At 42.3% G+C, this 21,088-nt stretch overlaps 1 protein-coding gene across 4 annotated transcripts in view; it reads right to left on the bottom strand.

Moving 5' to 3' along the window:
• The window catches only part of ZFAT (zinc finger and AT-hook domain containing), a 207,245-nt gene that overhangs the window by 162,214 nt on the left and 23,943 nt on the right, over positions 1-21,088 (bottom strand). For all 4 annotated transcript variants that reach the window (XM_053559219.1, XM_053559218.1, XM_053559220.1 and 1 more), the window contains exon 2: positions 11,314-11,490. In XM_053559219.1, the coding sequence (XP_053415194.1) occupies positions 11,314-11,490 (177 nt within the window). The remainder of the gene's footprint in view (positions 1-11,313; positions 11,491-21,088) is intronic.

Here is a 21,088-nt window from a genome sequence, read left to right on the forward strand (position 1 = left end):
TAATGAGTACAGATGCAAAAATTCTCAACAAAATCCTAGCGAATAGATTGCAGCATATCATTAAAAAAGTCATACATCACGATCAAGTAGAATTCATCCCAGGGATGCAAGGCTAGTTTACACAAATATACACTAATCTATAAACAGAATTCACCATATCAACAAGAGCAAAAACAAAAACCATATGATCCTCTCAACAGATGCAGAAAAAGCATTTGATAAAATCCAGCATCCTTTCCTAATTAGAACACTGAAGAATATAGGCATTGGCAGCAGATTCCTTAAACTGATCGAAGCCATCTGTGACAAATCCACAACTAATTTTATACTGAATGGAGTAAAACTGAAAGCTTTTCCACTCGGGACTGGAACAAGATAAGACGTCCTCTGTCACCACTACTATTCAACATATTGCTGGAAGTTCTAGCCAATACAATCAGGCAAGAGAAGGAAATGAAAGGCATCCAAATGGGGGCAGAGGAAATAAAACTCTCTCTCTTTGCCGATGATATGATTTTACTCAGAGACCCCCAAAGACTCATCCACAAGACTCCTGGAAACGATCAAAAAATACAGTAACATATTGATATAAAATAAATATCCACAAATCAGTAGCCTTTGTATATGCCATTGACAGCCAAAATGAGAAGGAAATCAAGGACACAATACCCTTCTCAGTAGCTCCAAAGAAAATGAAACACCAGGTATACACCTCACGAAAGAGGTGAAGGGCCTTTATAAAGAAAACTCTGAACTGCTGAGAAAATAAATAGTAGAATATATTAACAAATGGAAGAATACAACATGCTCATGGCTGGGAAGAATCAACATTGTTAAAATATCTATACTTCCCAAAGCAATCTACAGATTCAGTGCTATCCATATTAAAATTCCAATCAGACTTTCAAGATGTAGAAAAAATAATTCTTCATTTTGTATGAAACCAAAACAAACCCCATGTAGCCAAGGCAGTTCTTAGTAATAAAAACAAAGCCAGGGCATCAGCCGACCAGACTTTAGGCTGTACTACAAGGCCATAGAGATCAAAACAGCATGGTATTGGCATAAAAATAAAAACATGACATTTGGAACCAAATAAAAAACTAGGAGATGAAACAAACAGCTTACAGTAACCTAATCTTTGATAAACCAAACAAGAACATACACTAGGGGAAAGAATCCTATTCAATAAATGGTGCTGGGAGATCTGGCTATCCACATGTTAAAAACTGAAACTGGACCCACACCTTTCTCCACTCACAGAAATTGATTCAAGATGGATAAAAGACCTTAATCTAAGACATCAAACAATTAAAATCCTCAAAAATAGTGTGGGGAAAACACGGGAAGCTATTGGCCCAGGGAAGGACTTTTATGAGGAAGACTTCTGTGGCAATTTCAACAACAAAAATAAACAAATGGGACTTAATGAAACTGAAAAGTTTCTGTATAGCTAAGGCGACAAAAACCAAAGCAAAACAGCCTACACATTGGGAAAGGATATTTGCATATTTTGATTCAGACAAAGCTTGATAACTGTGATTTATAGAGAACTCAAATTAATAAACATAAAAAGAGCCAACAATCCTTAGATCATTGGGCAAGAGAGATGAATAGAACCTTCTCTAAAGAAGACAGATGAATGGCTCACAAACATACGAAAAAATGCTCATTGTCCTTAATTATTAAAGAAATGCAAATCAAAACCACCCTGATTTCAACACCTCGGTGAAAAAAAAAAAAAAAAATTACCCTGAGATATCATCTAACCCAGTGGTTCCCAACCTTCCTAATGCCGCAATCCTTTAATGCAGTTCCTGTGGGTTGTGACCCACAGGTTGAGAACTTCTGATAACCCAGTGAGAATGGCCCTCATCACAAAGTCTCAAACTGCAGATGCTAGTGTGGATATGGAGAGAAGGGAACAATTTTACACTGCTTTTGGGACTGAAAACTAATACAACCTTTTGGGAAGGCAGTGTGGAGAATCCTCAAAAAACTCAAGCTAGACCTCCCATTTGATCCTGCAATCCCATTGCTGGGCATCTACCCAGAAGAAAAAAAATCCTTTTACCATAGAGACACTTGCACTAGACTGTTTATTGCAGCTCAACTTACAATCACCAAAATGTGGAAACAGTCTAAATGCCCACCAACCCAGGAATGGATTAACAAGCTGTGGTATGTATATACCATGGAATACTACTCAGCCACAAAAGGATGGAGACTTTACATCTTTTGCATTAACCTAGATGGATGTGGAACACATTATTCTTAGTAAAGCATCACAAGAAGGGAGAAATAAGAATCTTATGCACGCAATTCTGATATGAGGACAGTTAAGGTTCTAGTACACAGTGGAAGGTCAGGGATGGGGAGAGCTGAGAAAGAGAAGGAGGGAGGGGGTGAGGGGTCAAGGAGTGTGATACACCATTTGGACACAAAATAAGAGGGTCTTTATCTAACAAAAGCAATCACTATAATCTGGTTCTGCATACCCTCAATGAATCCCCAACAATAATAAATAAATAAATAAATCATAAGGAAAATTCATGGACCCCTTGTAAAAAAAAAAAAAGAAAGAAAGAAAGAAAAGAAAAAAGAAAAGAATGAAAAAGGCTAAAATTTGATTATATCACACAAATACCACCAGATCACCTTGGTCTAAATACTACTCTCTCTAATACTAAATAGGTAACCTTGTATATGTTGTTTTAACTCCTCTGCGTCTCTAAGACAATATTGTTCAATTATAAAACCAGGGCAGTAGCCAGGAAACAGAAGACTTGAAACTCTATTGTGGGGAAAAAAAAAAACCCTGAGACATATCAAGAACATGTCACTCAACAATAACAGAATATAAATTCTTCTCAAGCGCAAATGGAACATTGTCTAAGATAGACCACATGTTAGGCCATAAATCAAGACTCAATAAATTAAAAAAAACTAAAATCATCAAAGTATATGAAATTAAATTATAAGTAAGTAGGAAAAATTGAAGAAATTCAAAATTTATGAAAATTAAATGGTACTCCGAAATAGCCAATGGGACCCTCCAAAAAAATTATGAGAGAAATAAGAAACACTTTGAGATGTACAAAAACAAAAATGTGATATGCCAAAACTTATGAGATGCAGCAAAAAGAGTTCTAAGAGGAAAGTTTATAGCTATAAATGCATATTGTAGAAAAAAGAAAAAAATCTCAAATAATCTAGCTTTACACCTCGAGAAACTAAAAGGAAACAAAGCCTAAAGTTGGTAGAAAGAAATAAAGAAGAGCAGAAATAAATGAAATAAAAAAATAGAAAAACAAGGAAAAGATCAATAAAACTAAGATTTTTTTTTTTTAAGATAAACACAATTGACAAATTCTTAGCTAAACTAACCAAGAAAAGTAGAAGCTTAACTAGACTAACCAGAAAAAAAGAGGGAGGCTTTCTCCCTAAGAACAGGAATAAGATAAGAATGTCTACTCTTACCTTTTCTATTCAATGTCAAACTGGAGTTTCTAGTCAGGGCTATCAGGCAAGAAAATTAAATACAAGGCATCCTGACTTAAAAAGAAGTCAAATTATTTCTATTCACAGATGACAAGATTTTTTATAAAGACTCCTAAGGAATCCACTAAAAAAACTATTGGATGTAATAAACAATTTTAGCAAGACTACAGGATACAAGATCAGTATACAAATAATAATTGTATTTATAAAGTAGTAATCAACATCTGAAAATGAAATTTTAAAAAATATCATTAGCAATAGCATCAAAAATAATAAAACACTTAGGAATTAAACTAGGGTGGTATAATACTTGCACACTGAAAAATACAACACATTGTTAAAAGAAATTAAAGAAGACCTAAATAAATAAAAAGTCATCCCATGTTCAAGAATCAGAAAGTTTAATATTGTTGATATGGCAACAGTTCCCAAACTGATCTACAGGTCACATGCAATCTTTATTGAATTCCAGCTGCTTTTTTTTTTTTTTGAAGAAACAGAAATCCTGGGCCTAAAATTCATATGAAATAAAAAAAGAAAAAAACCTGAAATCCAAAGCAATCCTGATGAGGAAAAACAAAGTTGAAAGACTCATACTCCCCCATTTTTAAACTTACTACAAAGCTACAGTCATTTAAACAGTATGGTTCTGACATGAGGAGAGACATAGTGATCAAGAATAGAATTTAAAGTCTAGAATTAAACTCATATATCTATAGTCAATTCATTTTTGACGAGGGTGCCAAGACCACTCAGTAAGAATAGTCCTGTCAACAAATGGTGCTGAGACAACTAGACAGCAACACACAAAAGAATGAATTGACACAACACATAGAAGCATTATTACTAATAGCCAAAAAGTGGAAACAACTCAAATGTTCATCATGAATGAACAAAATATAGTTATAGTCATACAATGAAATGTCATTCAGACTTAAAAAAGGAATCAATACCAATACATGTTACAATATGGATGAATCTTTAAGTGAAAAATGCCAGACATAAAAGACCACATATTATATGATTCTACTCAGGTGAAATTTACAGAATAGGCAAATCCATGAAGATAGAAGGTAGGTCAGTTGTTTCCAGGGGACAAGAAGTAGAGAAAGGGGGGTGACTGCTTAATGGGAACATTAAGTGATGAAAATGTTCTGGAATTAAGTAGTGTGGCAGTGACACAATGTGGATATACTATTTACCACTGAATTTTACACTTTAAAACTGTTAAAATGGCAGAATTTATTTTATGTGTATTTTATCTCAAAACAAGCAGGCAAAAAAAGAATTAGTGAACTGGAAAATAGGTCAGAAGAAAATACTCAGAATTGAGACACAAACGGACAAAATGATAGAAGACACAGAAGTTAGGATAAAAGTACAGAGAGGGGTTTGAAAATATTTAATTTAGGTCTCAGAAAGAGGTGACAATGATAAAGCAGAAGGAATACTAGAAGATATAATATTTCATACTTTTCTAAAACTTATAAAAAATCATATACATACAGGTTTAAGAAAGCCAATATCAAGTGGAATAATTTTTTAATCCTATCCAGGTACATCGCAGGAAAGCTTTAGACAACCAAAAACATAAAGACCAGAGAATACAAATGTTCAAAGGAATAAAAGATTGACAAGCTGACATCCCATCAACAACAACAGAAGAGATCATGAAATAATATAATCTCACTGAAGGAAAAAATACCAACTTAAAATTCTATCCCCAGCAAAAATATACTTTAAAAATAAACACAATATAAAAATGATGTCAAACAATAACCAAGAAAGCTCATAATCAGCAGCCAATCAAGAGTTTTCCATAGAGCAGAAGAAAAAGATTCAAGATGAATGGGTGGAGATCCAAGGACTGAAAAGCCAGTGAGTGAGTAGCATGTAGGTAAATCTAAATGAACACCTACTATATTAAATAATAAGTATCAGGCTTTATGAAGTTTAAAATGAGCATATGTAGATTTTATAAAGCCAAAGACTAATAGTCTCTATACAAAGAGCTTCTATAAATCAAAAAAATAAATAGAAAAATAGACGACTGATATCAATGGCAATTCAAAGAAGAGTAAATAGGCTCGGCGCACATAACTCAGTGTATTTAGGGCACTGGCTACGTGCACCAAGGCTGGTGGGTTTGAACCCAGCCTCGGCCTGCTAAACAATAATGACGACAACAACAACAACAACTACAAAATAGCCAGGTCTTGTGGGAGGCACCTGTAGTCCCAGCTACTTGGGAGGCTGAGGCAAGAGAATCTCTTAAACCCAAGAGTTGGAGCTTGCTGCGAGCTGTGATGCCAAAGCACTCTACCGAGGGGGACACAGTGAAACTCTGTGTCAAAAAAAAAAAAAGTGTAAATAGCATTAAAACATACAAAGTATCATCAACCTCATTAATAACCAGCAATATGCAAATTACAATCAGACTTTTTTGTCTATCAAATTGGAAAAACTCTTAAAATATATAAGATAATGTCCTTGGGCTAGTGTGGATATGGAAAAACAGAAGATCTTAGAACCTAGTGAGAATGTAAGGTGGTAAAACCTTTTCAGAGAACGTTCTGGTAGAACCTAGCACTTTTTTTAAATTTCAGATTAATGTGAGGGTACAAATGACTCGGTTACGATGTTTATATTTGTTAGGTAGAATCCCTCTTGCAGCTGTGCCGCAGGCCCAGAAGGTATGCCATTTACCTTCCATTGTGCCCATTCAGTGGGAGCACACCAACGCCCCTCTCTCCTCCTCTCTCCTTACTCCATCTCCCTCCCCCCAAACTGAATTCAGTTTCTCTTGTATGGGTATGTGTTAGATTGTCTACTGGCTTCATATTAGTATTGAGTACATTGGCTGCTTGCTTTCCTATTTTTTTTTAATTTCAGGTTAAGGTGAGGGTACAGACAACTAGGATTCAGTATTTGAATTTGTTAGGTAAGAGTCCCTCTTGTGGTAGCATCCTGCCCCCAAGAGGTGTGCCATATACCCTTACGTGGATTCCATTAAGTGGGAGTACACCAATCCCCTCCTACCTCCTTTGTTCCCCCTCCCCACAACTTGAATTATATTTTTTCTCTTATGTGGGCATGTATAAGATCATGTACTGCTTTCATATTAGTATTGAGTGCATTTCTTTTTCATTCTTGTGATACTTTACTAAGGAGAATGTGCTTCAACTTCATCCAGCTGAATAGTATTCCATGGTATACACACACCACAGTTTGTGAATCCTCATACTCAGGGTGGTTTTGATTTGCATTTCTTGGATGATCAGGGACAATGAGCATTGTTTCATATGTTAGCCATTCATCTGTCTTCCAGAGAAGGTTCTTTCCATGTCTCTTGCCCAGTGAGCGATGGGATTGTTGGTCCACTGTTTGTTGATTAATTTGAGTTCTCTGTAGATTCTAGTTATCAACCCTTTGTCAGATTCATACCATGCAAATATCTTTTCCCATTCTGAAGGTTGTCTATTTACTTTAATTGTTGTGTCCTTAGCTGTACAGAGACTTCTGAGCTTAATTAAGTCCCATTTGTTTATTTTTGTTGTTGCGATTGCCACTGAAGACTTCTTTATAAAATCTTTCCCCAGGCTAACATCCTCAGGATTTTTCTTCTAAGATTTTTATTATTTCATGTCTTAGATTTAAATCTTTCATCCATCTTGAGTCAATTATTGTTAGTGGTGAAAGGTGCGGGTCCAGTATCACACCTTTACACGCGGTTATCCAGTTCTCCCAGTACCAGTTATTGAATAGGGATTCTTTCCCCTACTGTATGCTTGTTTGGTTTATCAAAGATCAGGTGGCGATAAGAGACTGGTTTCATCTCTTGGTTTTCTACTCTGTTCTGTATGTGTATGTCTCTATTTTTATGTCAACACCATGTTGTTTTGGTTACTGTGGACTGGTAATATAATCTGAAATCTGGTTGAGTGATGCCTCTGGCTTTGTTTTTATTGCTAAGAATTGCCGTGGCTATACAGGTTTTTTCTGGTTCCATACAAAATGAAGACCTATTTTTCCAGTTCTTCAAAGTATGGTATTGATAATTTAATGGGGTTTGCATTACATCTATAGATTGCTTTGGGTAGTATAGACATTTTTTTTTTTTTGACATTTTAACAATGTTGATTCTTCCCATCCAAGAGCATGGTATGTTCTTCCATTCATTAATGTCTTCTGCTATTCCTTTTCTTAGGTTTTCATAATTCTCTTTGTAAAGATCCTTCACCTCTTTATTTTAGGTATATTCCTAGGTATTTCATTTTCTTTGAAGCTACTGTGACGGGAATTGTGTCCAGAACTTAGCACTTTCAAATGAGCAAACTCTCTACACAATCAATTCTTCTAGGAATATACCAACATAAATACACAATGTTCAATGATATTTCCAACAATATTCACTGTAACGTTGTTTGTAATAGCAAACAAAGTTGGAGAGAAGATAAATGTCATCAAGAAAAGAAAGGTTAAATAAACTATGCATTTATCCATAAAAGAAAATACTGGATAGACAGTATAAAGAATTAGGAGATGTTAATAATACTGTATTGCATTCTTGAAATTTGCTAAGAAAATAGATTTTTAATGTTCTCAACATATATGCAATAAAAAGAACTATGTGAGGTTATAGATTTGTTAATTAACAAATTTGTTAAAATTTGTCAAAATACGTTTTATATACAATTTTATTTGTTAATTATATCTTAATAAAACTGGGGGGAAAAATAAGACGACGTCAGTACTGAAGTGGAAGGATGTCCAGTATATACTGGTAATATTATTTTCAAAATAATAAAGGCAGAATACATATCATGATCCTATTTTCTGTTATATAGAAAGCAAAAACAAAGTTTATTTATATATCTGTATGTACAGAACAGGACACAGAAGCACACTTATTCATCTGTTAGCAATATTATTTCTAAAAACTTAGGGGACAGTTAGAGAAATGTACCTTCTCACTTTTATTATTTTAACTTACCTACAGAAAAACTTCATTACTCTTTTACTTGGTGAGGAAAAATGTAATTGCTCTGAGAGGCTCACCCACACTGTATTCACCCAAAAGTAGCATCAATGTCTGCCTGAAGAAGTTAAGGGCAATGTTACTGCTGTGGGCTCCTTTGAAATACCAAGGAAGGAAAAGAGGCAGGGAGAGGACCTATTCTGCAAACCTCCAGCTACTGGGCTATGGATGGGGCCCAGAGTTCCAAGAGAAGGAAGATGAACCCACCTGTGAATCCAGCTGGCAGAGGCAGAAGATAAGAAGTCAGAGAAGGCTTCTGCTAGTCAGAAGGGTCTTCAAGACAAACAGGTGTGGGGAGCTCTGGTTTGGGTGAGGGGGAGCCACTGAAATTTCTTGAGCAAAGGATGATAGGTGGGATTGAGGAAGGGCAGCAAGAAAGCAAATGATGACGATAGGTAATTCATTCATTCAACACAACTGGAAGGGGCTGCATCGTGCCTCGGGCCTGTGCCAGGACCTGGGGCTAAGAGCTGAAAAAGACCAAGTCCCTTCCTCGGGGCATCCCCTGACAAGCTAGAGAGACACAGAGAGTGAAAGTGAAACCAGGAAGGACAGAACTGAGATGCATCCCAGGGATGCAAACACTCAAAGGTCTTGGTGGAAGTCTGGGTTCCCTTGGGTCTTAGGAGCGCAGAGAAAGCACTGCCAGCCCCACCTGGCACCACGGATGAGTCCCTCAAGACAACCCCAAGCTGAAGGAGTCCTAGGACCATACAGGAGTGAGCCAGACAGGGGGGTGGCCTGGCATTTGGTCAGATTGTAGACGGGTGATGAGAGGGAAGAAATGGGTATGTGGGGGTGAGTATAAGGAAGGCAAAGGGAGCAATGGGCATGGAGGAAGGGAGAGGCGCTCCAGGTGAGCTCCTGCGTGGGTGACACTGGTGAGCGGGAGAGAGTGGAAGTCAGAACACGTGCCTTACAAAACATACATGATTTCCTGTGGAAGTCTCTCTACCATATCATTCGTTCATTTCTAATTTCTAAAGGGAATAAAAAATGTGTCTCTCTTATTCACATCTTATTTTAGAAAGAAGAAAATCTTAAGCAAAGCTGAATAAAAACAGAACTAAAAGCTTTCCAAGAGCCATTCTCAAAGTTTTTTCCATGTTGATACACAACTTCTATCTGCCACTGGAATCTGCAGTGGAAATTTCCAGTTTTCTGAGTTTAAATATGTTCAATGTCGGAGGCAGGTACGCAAACACTCAAAGGTCGTGGTGGAAGGCTTGGTTCCCTCCACGTGTGAAGCTAACACCCTTCAGAAAGCCAAGGTACCTTCTCTGCTCAGAAGGGAGATGGCCACGGGGATTGTGGATGTCAGGAAGCAACTCCCCTGGGGTCAGGACCCAGAGGCCACTTCACGCCCAGCCTGGACGGGCAGAAGGAGGGTGCTAAAACTGTGAGCCCCCCAGCACTAGGCAGATTCTGACCCTTAGTGCCCACATAAGCTTTCCTCTGTCCCTATACCAAACTAATGTGTGCTGTGGGGTTGAGATGGGGTTACATGCAATTACCCTCTTCACTCCCACTTTCTCTCAACTGGGAGAAACCAAGTCTGCTCACAGGCCCACAAGGGGATGAGGCTCACTTGGTGGACACCACCACCAAGATTAGGTAATGGTGACAATGACACAAACACTAATCACTCCCCCTTTGGGGACAGTACTTGCTTCAGGGGCTGCATCTTCTTAGTTTTTTCACTTTATGCCATGAATAGTAACTAGCGGAACTTCCTAACTTCCCAAAAACTTAATCCTCTGTCAGGCATATTTTTCCAAGCACCTGTACATGGCCAGAGGGACTTGTTAACTGACACAATTTTTGTCTAGAATCTCTCCTTGTTAACAGCATCTGACAGATGATCAATAGCCTGCATGTTTAGAAATGCCAGTCTGAATATTCCCTGGAAGGAACAACTGGATTATGAGTGTGACTAATGAATCCTACAATGGGACATTTACTGCTATATACTGGGCTTCTGCACAGGAAACTGGCTGCTGTCCCTCATCATATGAAAATAGTTTTGTGGGGGTTTCTGCAGCTGTTCTGCCTATACTATGTATTTTCTTTGTCTGTGGAGACCTAATTACAGTGCCTGGACGGCTTCTCCAGGCACCTGCTGCAGACAAGGTGTATCTGACTCTGCACCTAGACTGTGAACCTCCCGAAAGATTCTGTCTGAATCAAAGCTTTGAATTTGAATCCTTATTCTAGGTTTATACGACCAGTTTGGAAATGTTTTTATGACTATACATACTGATTTACTAATCATGGATGTTAGAACAACACTTTCCCTTCATTGTCGCCTGTGCGACATCCTAGGGCTGCAGGTAATTTTCTGACTTAATCCTGACAGACCTCCCTGTAACTAGCAGATTGGTCTGGTCTTCATGTTTTAGATAAGCAAAGTGAGGTCAGGAGAAATGACATCATTTGCCCTAGTGATGTAGGTAGAAGGCGCTGGACCTACAAATTGCACTTGTCTCACAACAAGTTCGTGGCCTTCATGCTACTGGACACTGCCACCTCCTTCCATTTATCCATTCATCGATTCCCAACCAGGCATTGGAGGAGGACGTACACGGACAGGTAGGGGAATTCAGAGACACAACCTTATCTGAGCAGATCTACAATTGCACAGCTATTGTCACTTCTGGGTCAGAGATATGAAACTTCTAGGTTTCTGCTATGCCCACAAAACAGAGAGATGGCACCAAAGTATTTGAGAGCAAATCAACCTCAACAGGGACTCTGCCCCATCCTTTCCCCCTTACCATCTCCGGTTTTGCTTGGGTTGGGGGGTTCAGGAGTGCTCAGAGGCCGAAGGGGAATAATGATCTCATCAGCATTAATCCCTTCTTCTGTGTGCTTCTCGGAAACGTGGGAGAGGAGTTCCGACTGGCTTGGTGAGAAAAGGTTACAACATTTGCACATGAAGATGGGCGTGTTTTCTGTAAGACATAAAAAGGAAAATGTGTTAATTTCATCTCCACATACACAATTATTACTTCTACTTGCAAAGAAAACACTGAAGGATGCCCCTCTGAGCAATCACCAGGCTCCCTTCCGCCCCCCATGGTGTCCCTCTGGTGGACACTTCCACGCCAAGCAGCTCACTTCCATTTTCAGGGGGATCCAGGTGCCAAAAAGTTCTGTCTTCAGTATTTTAAAACTTCTGTCCTTCTGGACAGGGTCTAATATGGACTTCTTTGTTACCCAAATCTACTCAACAGCCTAGATTCCAATTCAGGTACAGCCAAGAGAAAAACAAATATGCAACTTAAGAAATTAAATCCTACTCCTCAAACGAATGGACTTCACAGGCAGCAATTAAATATTCCCGCCAGATACTCTCACATTAGGTACAAGGAAAAATTGACAGAAATCCCATTTCTAAAGAGCCAAGACACCTCTCAATGAAAGGATAGGAATCTATTCCTATCTTTCAGCCTCTTTTTTTTTTTTTTTATTAAATCATAGCTGTGTACATTAATGTGATCATGGGGCACCATACCCTGGTTTCATAGACCGTTTGTGTTCAACCTCTTAATTCCTACTTAAAGCATTATCATCCTTCACAGATAATTACTAATAGTTCATTATGTCCATCCCATTGTACTACCAAGAAAGCACAATGAGAGGGAAAACAGCACACATTTTTGAGTCTGATACAATAATTACAGGTACAAACAAAAGACTAAGTTTAAGACCTAGGCCAGGCACAGGGGCTCACACCTGTTAATTACCCAGCACTTTGGAAGGCTGAGGCAGGAATGTCACTTGAAGCTAGGAGTTCAAAACTAGCCTGGGCAACACAGGGACAACTCATCTGTACAAAAACTTTTGTAAAACGTTAGCCCAGCATCATGGTTCACACCTGTAGTCCCACCTACTCAGGAGGCTGAGGTAGTAGGATGCCTAGAGCCCAGAAGTTCACAGCTGCACTGAGCCATGATCATGCCACTGCACTCCAGCCTGCACCACACAGCTATTCCTCACACTTCTTACATAAAAAAGAAGAGGAATGCGCCTTATTGCCTGCACCTGAGAAAACTGCTCCACAGCCCTCCCTGGGCAGGTTAGTGGACAAAGGGCACACAGCAAGTGTGTGTAGCCCCCCCACCCCCAACCTGGCCATACTGTTCCAGTCTTTTTGGCTTCTCCCCCTCTACTGGACCTTTCTCATTGCCCTGTAAACACACTCTTATTTTCCAATCCCCAAACAAAAACCTCTCTTGATCCCCACCCTTCAATTCACCCCGCCTCCAACTTCTCTCTTCCTCTTACCAGGTGGGGGCAAAGGCCCACAAGGCACCAGAGCCATGGGAGTGAGCCCCTCTCTGGATTCACAAAAAGGCTTACACCATGAACAAGCAGGGAAGGGAATGACCTCAGAGAATTCTCTTCCACCAAACAACATATGAAATCAAAATTTAACAAAGCAGAACACTGCTTCATCAATGCAAAACCCTCATGAATACTGCTGGTCGATATTTTATTTTTCAAGAAATGTTTTACTCCTAAGGAACCCAGAATGCTTCCCCAAAGTTCTCAGTAATACTTTTTTCTTTATATGAAACCATGTCATTTTCAACAAACTTTCCACTGATCCTACAACAATACAGTGATTTAGGCAGAAAGGGTTTGTGATCCCCACCCCACAAGTGAGGCTGAGAACCTTGCTCCAGTCAGTGTGGTCAGGAGCAGGGCCAGACTCTCTGCTGCCTGCATTTGACACAGGTCTGTTCAGCTGCAGACCATGAGCCGAGTTACTACATGTTACAGTTAAACACGCAGGACTCTAGACATGGTCACATCTGAAATGACACTCATTAAGAAAAAGAGACTGGGAAGCCCACAGGCAGAGCAAAGGCCTGAGGAAGCCGGGCTGGAAAGAGCTGGTCTAGCAGGGGAGGCCCAACACATCTGAGCTCCCTCCACTCCCCTGCGTCCTGCCCCGTGGACCCTGCATGGCCCCAGCAGGAATGAAATTAAAGAGCTTGCCCAGCAACGAGGAACATGGAGGAACATGGAGGTCTGCAAAGAGCCAGGCCCAGACGAGGGCAAATGGGAGGGAGGCAGATGTCCTTTAACGGTTGCAAGAACTTGTCTGGTGGGCAAGAGCCAGTGGTCTGGGCAACAAAGCAAAAGTGGCCACCAGGAACAGGCAGCGTAGGCTTAGGAAGACGAGGGTAGAGAAATGTAGTCAGCTCCCTGGGGGTGCACCAGCCTAAAGCTGGGGAGTGTCAAGAAGCTGAAACCATCCAAAGGACACCGTCTGTCCATGCAGGCTGCCGTAACAAAGATAACGGGGCAGGGGGCGCTTATAAACAGCAGAACTTTATTTCTCACAGTCTGGAGGCTGGGAAGCCTAAGATCAAGGCATTGGCAGGCTGTCTCTGGGGAGGGTCCTTTCTGCTCTCTCAGGTCCTTTCTCACTGTGCCCTCACATGGCAGAAGGGGCCAGACAGCTCTCTGGGGCCTCACCCATGAGGACACAAATCCCAGTCACAGGAGCTGCACACCGTGACCTGATGACCTCCCCCATCTCCTCACACCATCTCCCCTGGGGACAGATTCCAACACAGGAATTTAGTGGCAGGGAACCATAGCTGGTAGCAAGCCATGCACCCCATCCTTAGAGACAGACAGGACCCTCAAGGAGACGGGAGGAGGAGCTGCTCCTGAAAATCGTGAACAGAAAGGGGAAGCAAAGCACTGGATCTAGCAACAAGGAAGACACGGGGACATCAGGGCCTGAGACTTCCATAGAGGGGCCAGAGAGTCATACACAGGGCCTCAGATTAAGGCTATAATTTTTATTTATTTTTTTTCTTTTTTTTTTATTGTTAAATCATAGCTGTGTACATTAGTGCAATCGCCTGTACCCATTCTAAGATGCACCATAGATGTGGCCCCACCCATTACCCTCCCTTCCCCTTCCTTGGCCCTTTCCCCATAGTCTTGGGCTATAGTTGGGAAGGCTATAATTTTTAGAAAGCAGCCACTCTCCACAGGCCTGGAAAAGGTCTGCATTACCTAAAGAAAGGGCCCACCAGGCCTAGGGGCTCACGCCTATAATCCCAGCACTTCAGGAGGCCAGAACATGAGGATTGTCTGAGACCAGGAGTTCAACACCAGCCTGAGCAAAACAGTTAAGACCACATCTCAAAAGGAAAAACAAACGGCAAGGTATAGGACCGCACAGCAAGAGCGACACAGTTCCAGGGGGTCAGCTCTGAGCCCTCAGGCAAAGACACCACCTTACTCAAGGCCACGGTCCTAGCCTGGCATATGGAAGGTATTTAACAGATGTGTGCACCAAAACACATGGTGAAACAATAAAGACTGGAGACAAAGGGACAGAGGGGGAGAGAGCCTGGGAGAGAGCCCTGCAGGAGCCGTAGTACTTGGAGTACTTTGAATCTCTCTCAAAGACAGCCAGGTCCTGAACAGGCCATCCCAGGAAGTGTTACACCCCCGAGTGCACTAGGTGTGGCCTCCAGACCCCCACACCACCACCATTATCTCCTTCAACCCCCCACCCCCACCTCTCTGCTGTGGGGCCACAGCCCACACATGCGGGACTGAGGTTCAGAGAGGCTCACCTCCTGTCAGCCTCCCAGCCAGGGACAGACAGGCAGAACCCAATTCCCTGACCCAGGCCCAGGGTCTCCACCATGCTGCACGGTCTGTCCAGGGTCAGCACTGCTGGGAACATAAAACCACACAGCCAACAGGCCAGGAAGAAGCCATGCGAGTGGGCGGGCTCGGTTCTGCACTAACACTGCAGTCCTGCATTTAAAGACAGTCTGTTCCTGAAGTCCAGAGCAGACTGCACGGTGCCCCTGCTTCAGCATGATCTCAGGGGCCTCCCAGGCCTAACCGTGCAGTCTGCAGACATCCGTAAGGCAGGGTACAGGCAGCAGAATGCCAAAGCACAGAGAGAGCGCGCCAGGCCAGGCTGCATCCCCCAAATATCAAGAATGGTTAGTCTGCCAAAATAATAATAAAGGAGGTGCTTTCATTTTTTATAGTGGACTAATATGAAAAAAAGTATCTTGTATCCTGAAATAAAATCATAATTATGTTGTCAGCTAATTCTGATCAGATGCTATAATCTGGATGCATTTTTAGGTCCAATTACTGTGCACTCGTCTTATCACAAAAATTCGAAGAGAAAATGACATATTCAGCACAAGAAAAATCACAGGAGTTTAGGGTTTGAGCATTCAACTTCTATGAAATAACAGTTTTAAATCAGCTATTCCATAGTACTAAAAAGAAAACCCTTAAAATAACCAAGTAAGGAAGTCCTCAGTTCTGACCTCTGCCTTAACAAACATTCCCAGCCAAGATAAACCAGGCCCTCTCTGTGACCTCTGACCTCCCTGCTGCTGTGGAAGCCTTGGGACAAATAAGGGCTCTGGACCCCTCCTCTCAGGAGGTGGCCATGAACTAGAGTAGAATATGGGTCAGTAGGTCTCAGGAGTGTGACTGGGCCCCTTAGACTTTGGGAGCATGGCTGGAAATGGGAGGGCACAGCCATAAGTGGCCGGTGCTTTGGCCGGGAGCAGCAGATATGGTCAGCTGGCAGTGGCCCCTTCTGAGGGACCCCTCCCCAAATCAAGGGGCAATGCAGGTCAGTCCAGCCTCAGCTAGAATCACAGGCTCCAGGCAGCTCCCAGAACTTGCCAGTTGCCAGCATGTTTCCCCCTTCTCCCCCCCCCATATTACAAAAGTTACATATAAGCACATTTTTAAAAATGTAATCATTGCGTAAACTGGGTAAAGGGTACCTAAGACTTCTGTATTACCTTTACAACTTCCTGTGAATCTATAATTATTCAAAACATGTATTTTTAAAAAACACTGTGGCAAACAAAACCACAACATAGATCCAGTCTGGATCCTTTGGAAAGGACACTAGATTTGGCTTACCCATCATGCCATTCAATCCCAACTGCCCAACAAGCCACATAAAAAGCTCAGAAGGGTGGAGTGATAGCTCACAGAGGCTCAGCCAGGACACGGTCTGGTTGGTGCACAAGTCTCCAGACGAGGGTGGGAGATTCAGGGTCTGAAAAGCTGGCTGTAGGCCCCACCTTTGCATCTTCCATGCTACCTGCAGCAAGAACCCCACCAGCCTAGTGCCGTCTGCCCTTCCTGCTAGGAACACAGGAGCCTCAGTGTTAGATGAACTGAGGATCACAAAATGATTAAACATTTATTAATAACTACGAGAAGACAAAACGCTACATTACCAGACTATTAAATGATCCTGTTTAAAAGCTATAGCTTAAAAATCTCTTATTTCCCCTCCTGGATTAGTATAAATCATCCTCTGTGCTTTGTAACTATCTTTTACTTGGATTTATTAACTTTAGAGAGAGTTCAATAGCCAAAGCTAAGATCCTATTAAATTATCTACCTTATGAGAAGAGGAGTAGGGTGGTAAATTCCTTCAGAGTTATATTTTTGTTTTCTCATTTTTCACTTACCCACAAGTTATTAAACTCATCAGGGCCAGAGGCTTCCAATAGGAGTATAACTATTTTAACAACATAAAGACAAGCTGCTGCCGTACCCAATATAATGAATACAGTCTCATATTGTGCAGCTTAGAACAATTTAAAATACCTTTTCCTTTATACTTAAGAAAACGGACGCAGGTTAGGATAAAACGTTCCCCTTCCCTTTAGCTTACCCTGCAGAACAGGCTGTGAATGAGCCATATCATCAGCACCATTATCATGATCACACTTGCTGAAAACCTGCCATAACCAAACAATGGGATTGAAAGAAGAAGACTAGAGGACAAGGGAGCTTAGGCTAATTAAACCTTCACACCAGGAGCACCAGCAGAGCCTCATGCCAGGCGCATTTCATCTTCACAACAGTCCTATGTAGTTCTTCAAATCTAAGATAACACCTATTTTGAAAAGCACCAGTATTTTGTATACCATTAAAAAAGATAAAAAATACCGCCAAATAAACTAAGACCCACTGGTTTCTTATCACACCAATTGTAAGACACCTCCTGATTTTAGAGATCTTAAAGTGCGAGAAAAAGTTTCATTTGAACAGACAAAATTCAGTGACACGTCCACACCCAGGGGAGGGAGTGCAGGTTCAGCATAGCCCATGTCAGCGATTTGGCACACTGGTTTTCCATGAGAGGCTTCCAGGTGTGCTGTGATAATTTTTAAAGATCATTAATTATTTTTGAAAGAAGTTCAAAGCACAGTAAGTATATTATTTTTTTTACTTCTTTTTTGTTGTTGTTGTTTTGGATCAAAATAATTTAAGTGTGCTGGGAAAGTTTAACTATAGGTTCAAGTGTGCCCTGAGATTTAAAAAGGTTGAAAGACACTGGCCTGTGCTGGGCAGGCTGGACATGAGCTTGGGAAAGCCTGGCTCCCACCCCAGCTCTCTCCCCTGCAAAGCCCTACTTCCCCACTCTTCACCCCACACATTAAACCTGCCTGCACTGCTTCGAGAATGGCCTCCAGGACAGAGAGAGAAGATAAACATTTCCTGAGTGCCAGGCACCCTCACACTGCTGCTCACATTTAATTCTGAAAAGCAGGGCTGCTGCTGGCCCACAAGGCACCCGGTGAGATCTGGACAAGTGCGATCTTCCTTAAGACACTAGCTCCCCCTGTCAGAAAGTGGTCATAACAGACTGAGCTTGTTGGAACAAGACTCTTTACTACCATTGCTGGGAAACATTCATGATAAATATAGACATCTATTCCGTGAAATGAATCCCCTAGAAGCAGCACCCTCGTTCAGTGTATAATCTGCACAGCTGTACATAGTAGGCCTGCCTAATAATACTATGTCAGACACAAAGTTATTTTGTGTAACTTGACTAAGAGGACAAAATCCAGGCCTGTATTGATTCCAAAGCTACTTGATCAGCTCACCAATTAAAAGTGAGGTAGGGAAGCAGGCTCTGTGTGTCTATACAATAACAAAGTGACCAATGCCACAGAAGGGTGAATGAAGATGGGGGACATCCCTGTGCGGCACCTGGGGACAGCTGCTCAGGGGAGGGAAGCTGAACAGCCCAGGAGGTGGTGAGGCAGTTGAAGGAAAGAGAAGGGAAAGGAAGCTCTCCAGCCAGCGGAGGCAGGGCTAAGGGGAGCCTCACCACTTGAAGAGCCTGGGTCTCAAGAGAGAAGGTCAGACCTAAGGCATACCAGGACACTGGGGTGACTCTGGTTAGGCAGCAGTCAAGGAAGAGCCAGGACTGCTCCTCAGAGAACCCCACAGACCACGCTTGGCCAGGATTGGCATGGGCCCTCTGGGGAGGTAAGGAGACAAGAGGCCAGGGCACCGCAGCCTGCCCTGTCCCATGGGGCAGCTGCCTCCCAGGTCTAGTCAGTGGGGGCCCAAATACCATTTGTATGTGCAATCTCGATTTTGAAGCAAAACAAACAAAAACTGCCTATACCAAACAAAGGAAGGTTAGATCTGGCCTAAGGGCTGCCAATTTGCAACTTCTGAAAAATAATGTTCCGCTTGGGTGATTAGGGGAAAGCTTTTAACTGGCAGGGGAAGAGCCAAGGAAACTGATCTGAAAACGGGGATGGGGAGGTGGATGGGATCCAGCACCCTCTGCCCACCATCCAGCTCCCCAGCACCCTCTGCCCAGAACTGGCTGTCAGTATATGAATCATGAATAGCGTTATCTTACCATCCGGCTTACAGGCCTCCACTGAGCTTTCCACTCTTTCACAATTGGGTCTACCAGTGTAACCCAAGAAAAATTTTAGAAACCACTTAAGTTGATGTTAGAAATAAAGGGATAGCTAGCAACAAGACAATGAGATCTCTCTGTTAGGGAAGAAAGCCTTATTGCTCCCCTGACAGTTTTGGCCTCAGGCAAGCTGACAAGCTCTGGGCCAAACTCAGACTGAAGGCAGAGATCAAGGCCAGAGCAGCCCACACCACAGGACATGCCAGCTCTGGACGCAGGACAAACCCATCTCATGGCCACTGAGTTCCTGGTATTTCTTGTTTGATGTTGGGAATGGCTGGGAATATGACATGCCTCTCCCTGCCTCTCTCTCATAATAATAAAATTGATAAAATGTATAAACACAGAAAACAGTAAATTAGATTTGATGGGAAAGGCATTCTTGGGACAAAAGTTATTTACTCATTTTAAGGAGATACGTGGTAGGTGTGGACAGCCTAACCTCAACGTGCCAGATTCCAGAGCTGCAAATGCATGGGCCAGGTGAGCAACGGGCCCAGGTGAGCCGAACTGAGCAGAAAGCCCACCCAGGGTTAGGGGAGGCCAGGCAGGAAAGGCACAGGAGCTGCTGAAGCTGGTGTCCCAGAAGTCAGCACACGTTGGCCATGGAGATTTCATGGCCCCAGAGCATTACCACACTGATCTGCAGCATCATCCCCATTTTACAGAGAGGAAACCTGGGGCTCAAAGAAGGTAGTTAAGTTGCCAAAGAGCCCCAGCCAGAAAAATAACAAACCCAAAACTTACCCAAGACCTTCCAAGTTGACTAACACATCTGCCCACCCACCTGGTGCCCACCCTGTGGTGGGAGTGGGATGCAGAGAGGCGTCACTGGGACAAAGGCAAATCTCAGTATCCCCCACCCATAGCCAGCGTCATGGCTAGAGGGACATGTCAAATGATTATAGCTAAGAAGAGAAGCTATACCAAGAATGGGAGTTTGCACTCTGTGTGTGGCATAATTTACGACAGTACCTTACTTCAGGGAACAGTACGTTCAAAAATAAGAGCTTACCGGGTGTGGGTAATACCAACTCACTCAAACCACGCACTTAATAAACACACTCACCATACAGCTTGGCAGCAAGTCCAGGAAAAGTGCATCACCAGGTAAGCAAGAGGCAGGCAGCTTTTTAGCAAAACAATGATGGTAGTTACCAACAGACAGAAAGCATGGACCTGCCCTGATGGGCAGGCACCATACACATGCCAACAGCACCCTCTGGTGGCCAGCTGGCACTACACCTAATTAGGACACAATAAAAAGAGCTAACTTTTTCTAACTCCCTGCCCTCTACTACATTTAATCTTCACATTAACCCAGTGAAGGAGAAGCTGCGGTTCTCATGCTAAGAAGAGTAAACTGTGCCAGGAAAGGGATCAAAAGGTTATACATCAGGTAGGTGCACGGTAGGTGCACAGTAGTTGCACAGCAGGAACACAGCCCAAACACACAGCCTCCCCCAGCCCAGATATCCTCCTTAAATGGAGGCCCCACTTAATAACACTACTGGTCACGTGGGGGTGCAGGTGTCCTGGTGCACCCAGCTGACCCAGCAGGTAAGTCAGATACAACTCTGACCACAGATTGTCACGGCCACAATTAGCCACTGCTTCACCAATTCTCAACCAGCATAAAAGTATTTTTAAATCTTACAGGGCTATCCCGTTTACGTCCACATTTCTGTGCCAGAAACGATGCTAGGCAGGAGAAGCTTGACGTGAAGTACAGGAAAGGCAGACTCCTCTGCCCTGAGTCAGGAGGGGTCACCCTGGGTGGGGGC

The sequence above is a fragment of the Nycticebus coucang genome, chromosome 13, assembly GCF_027406575.1.
Source record: "Nycticebus coucang isolate mNycCou1 chromosome 13, mNycCou1.pri, whole genome shotgun sequence".
In the NCBI taxonomy this organism is placed as follows: domain Eukaryota; kingdom Metazoa; phylum Chordata; class Mammalia; order Primates; family Lorisidae; genus Nycticebus; species Nycticebus coucang.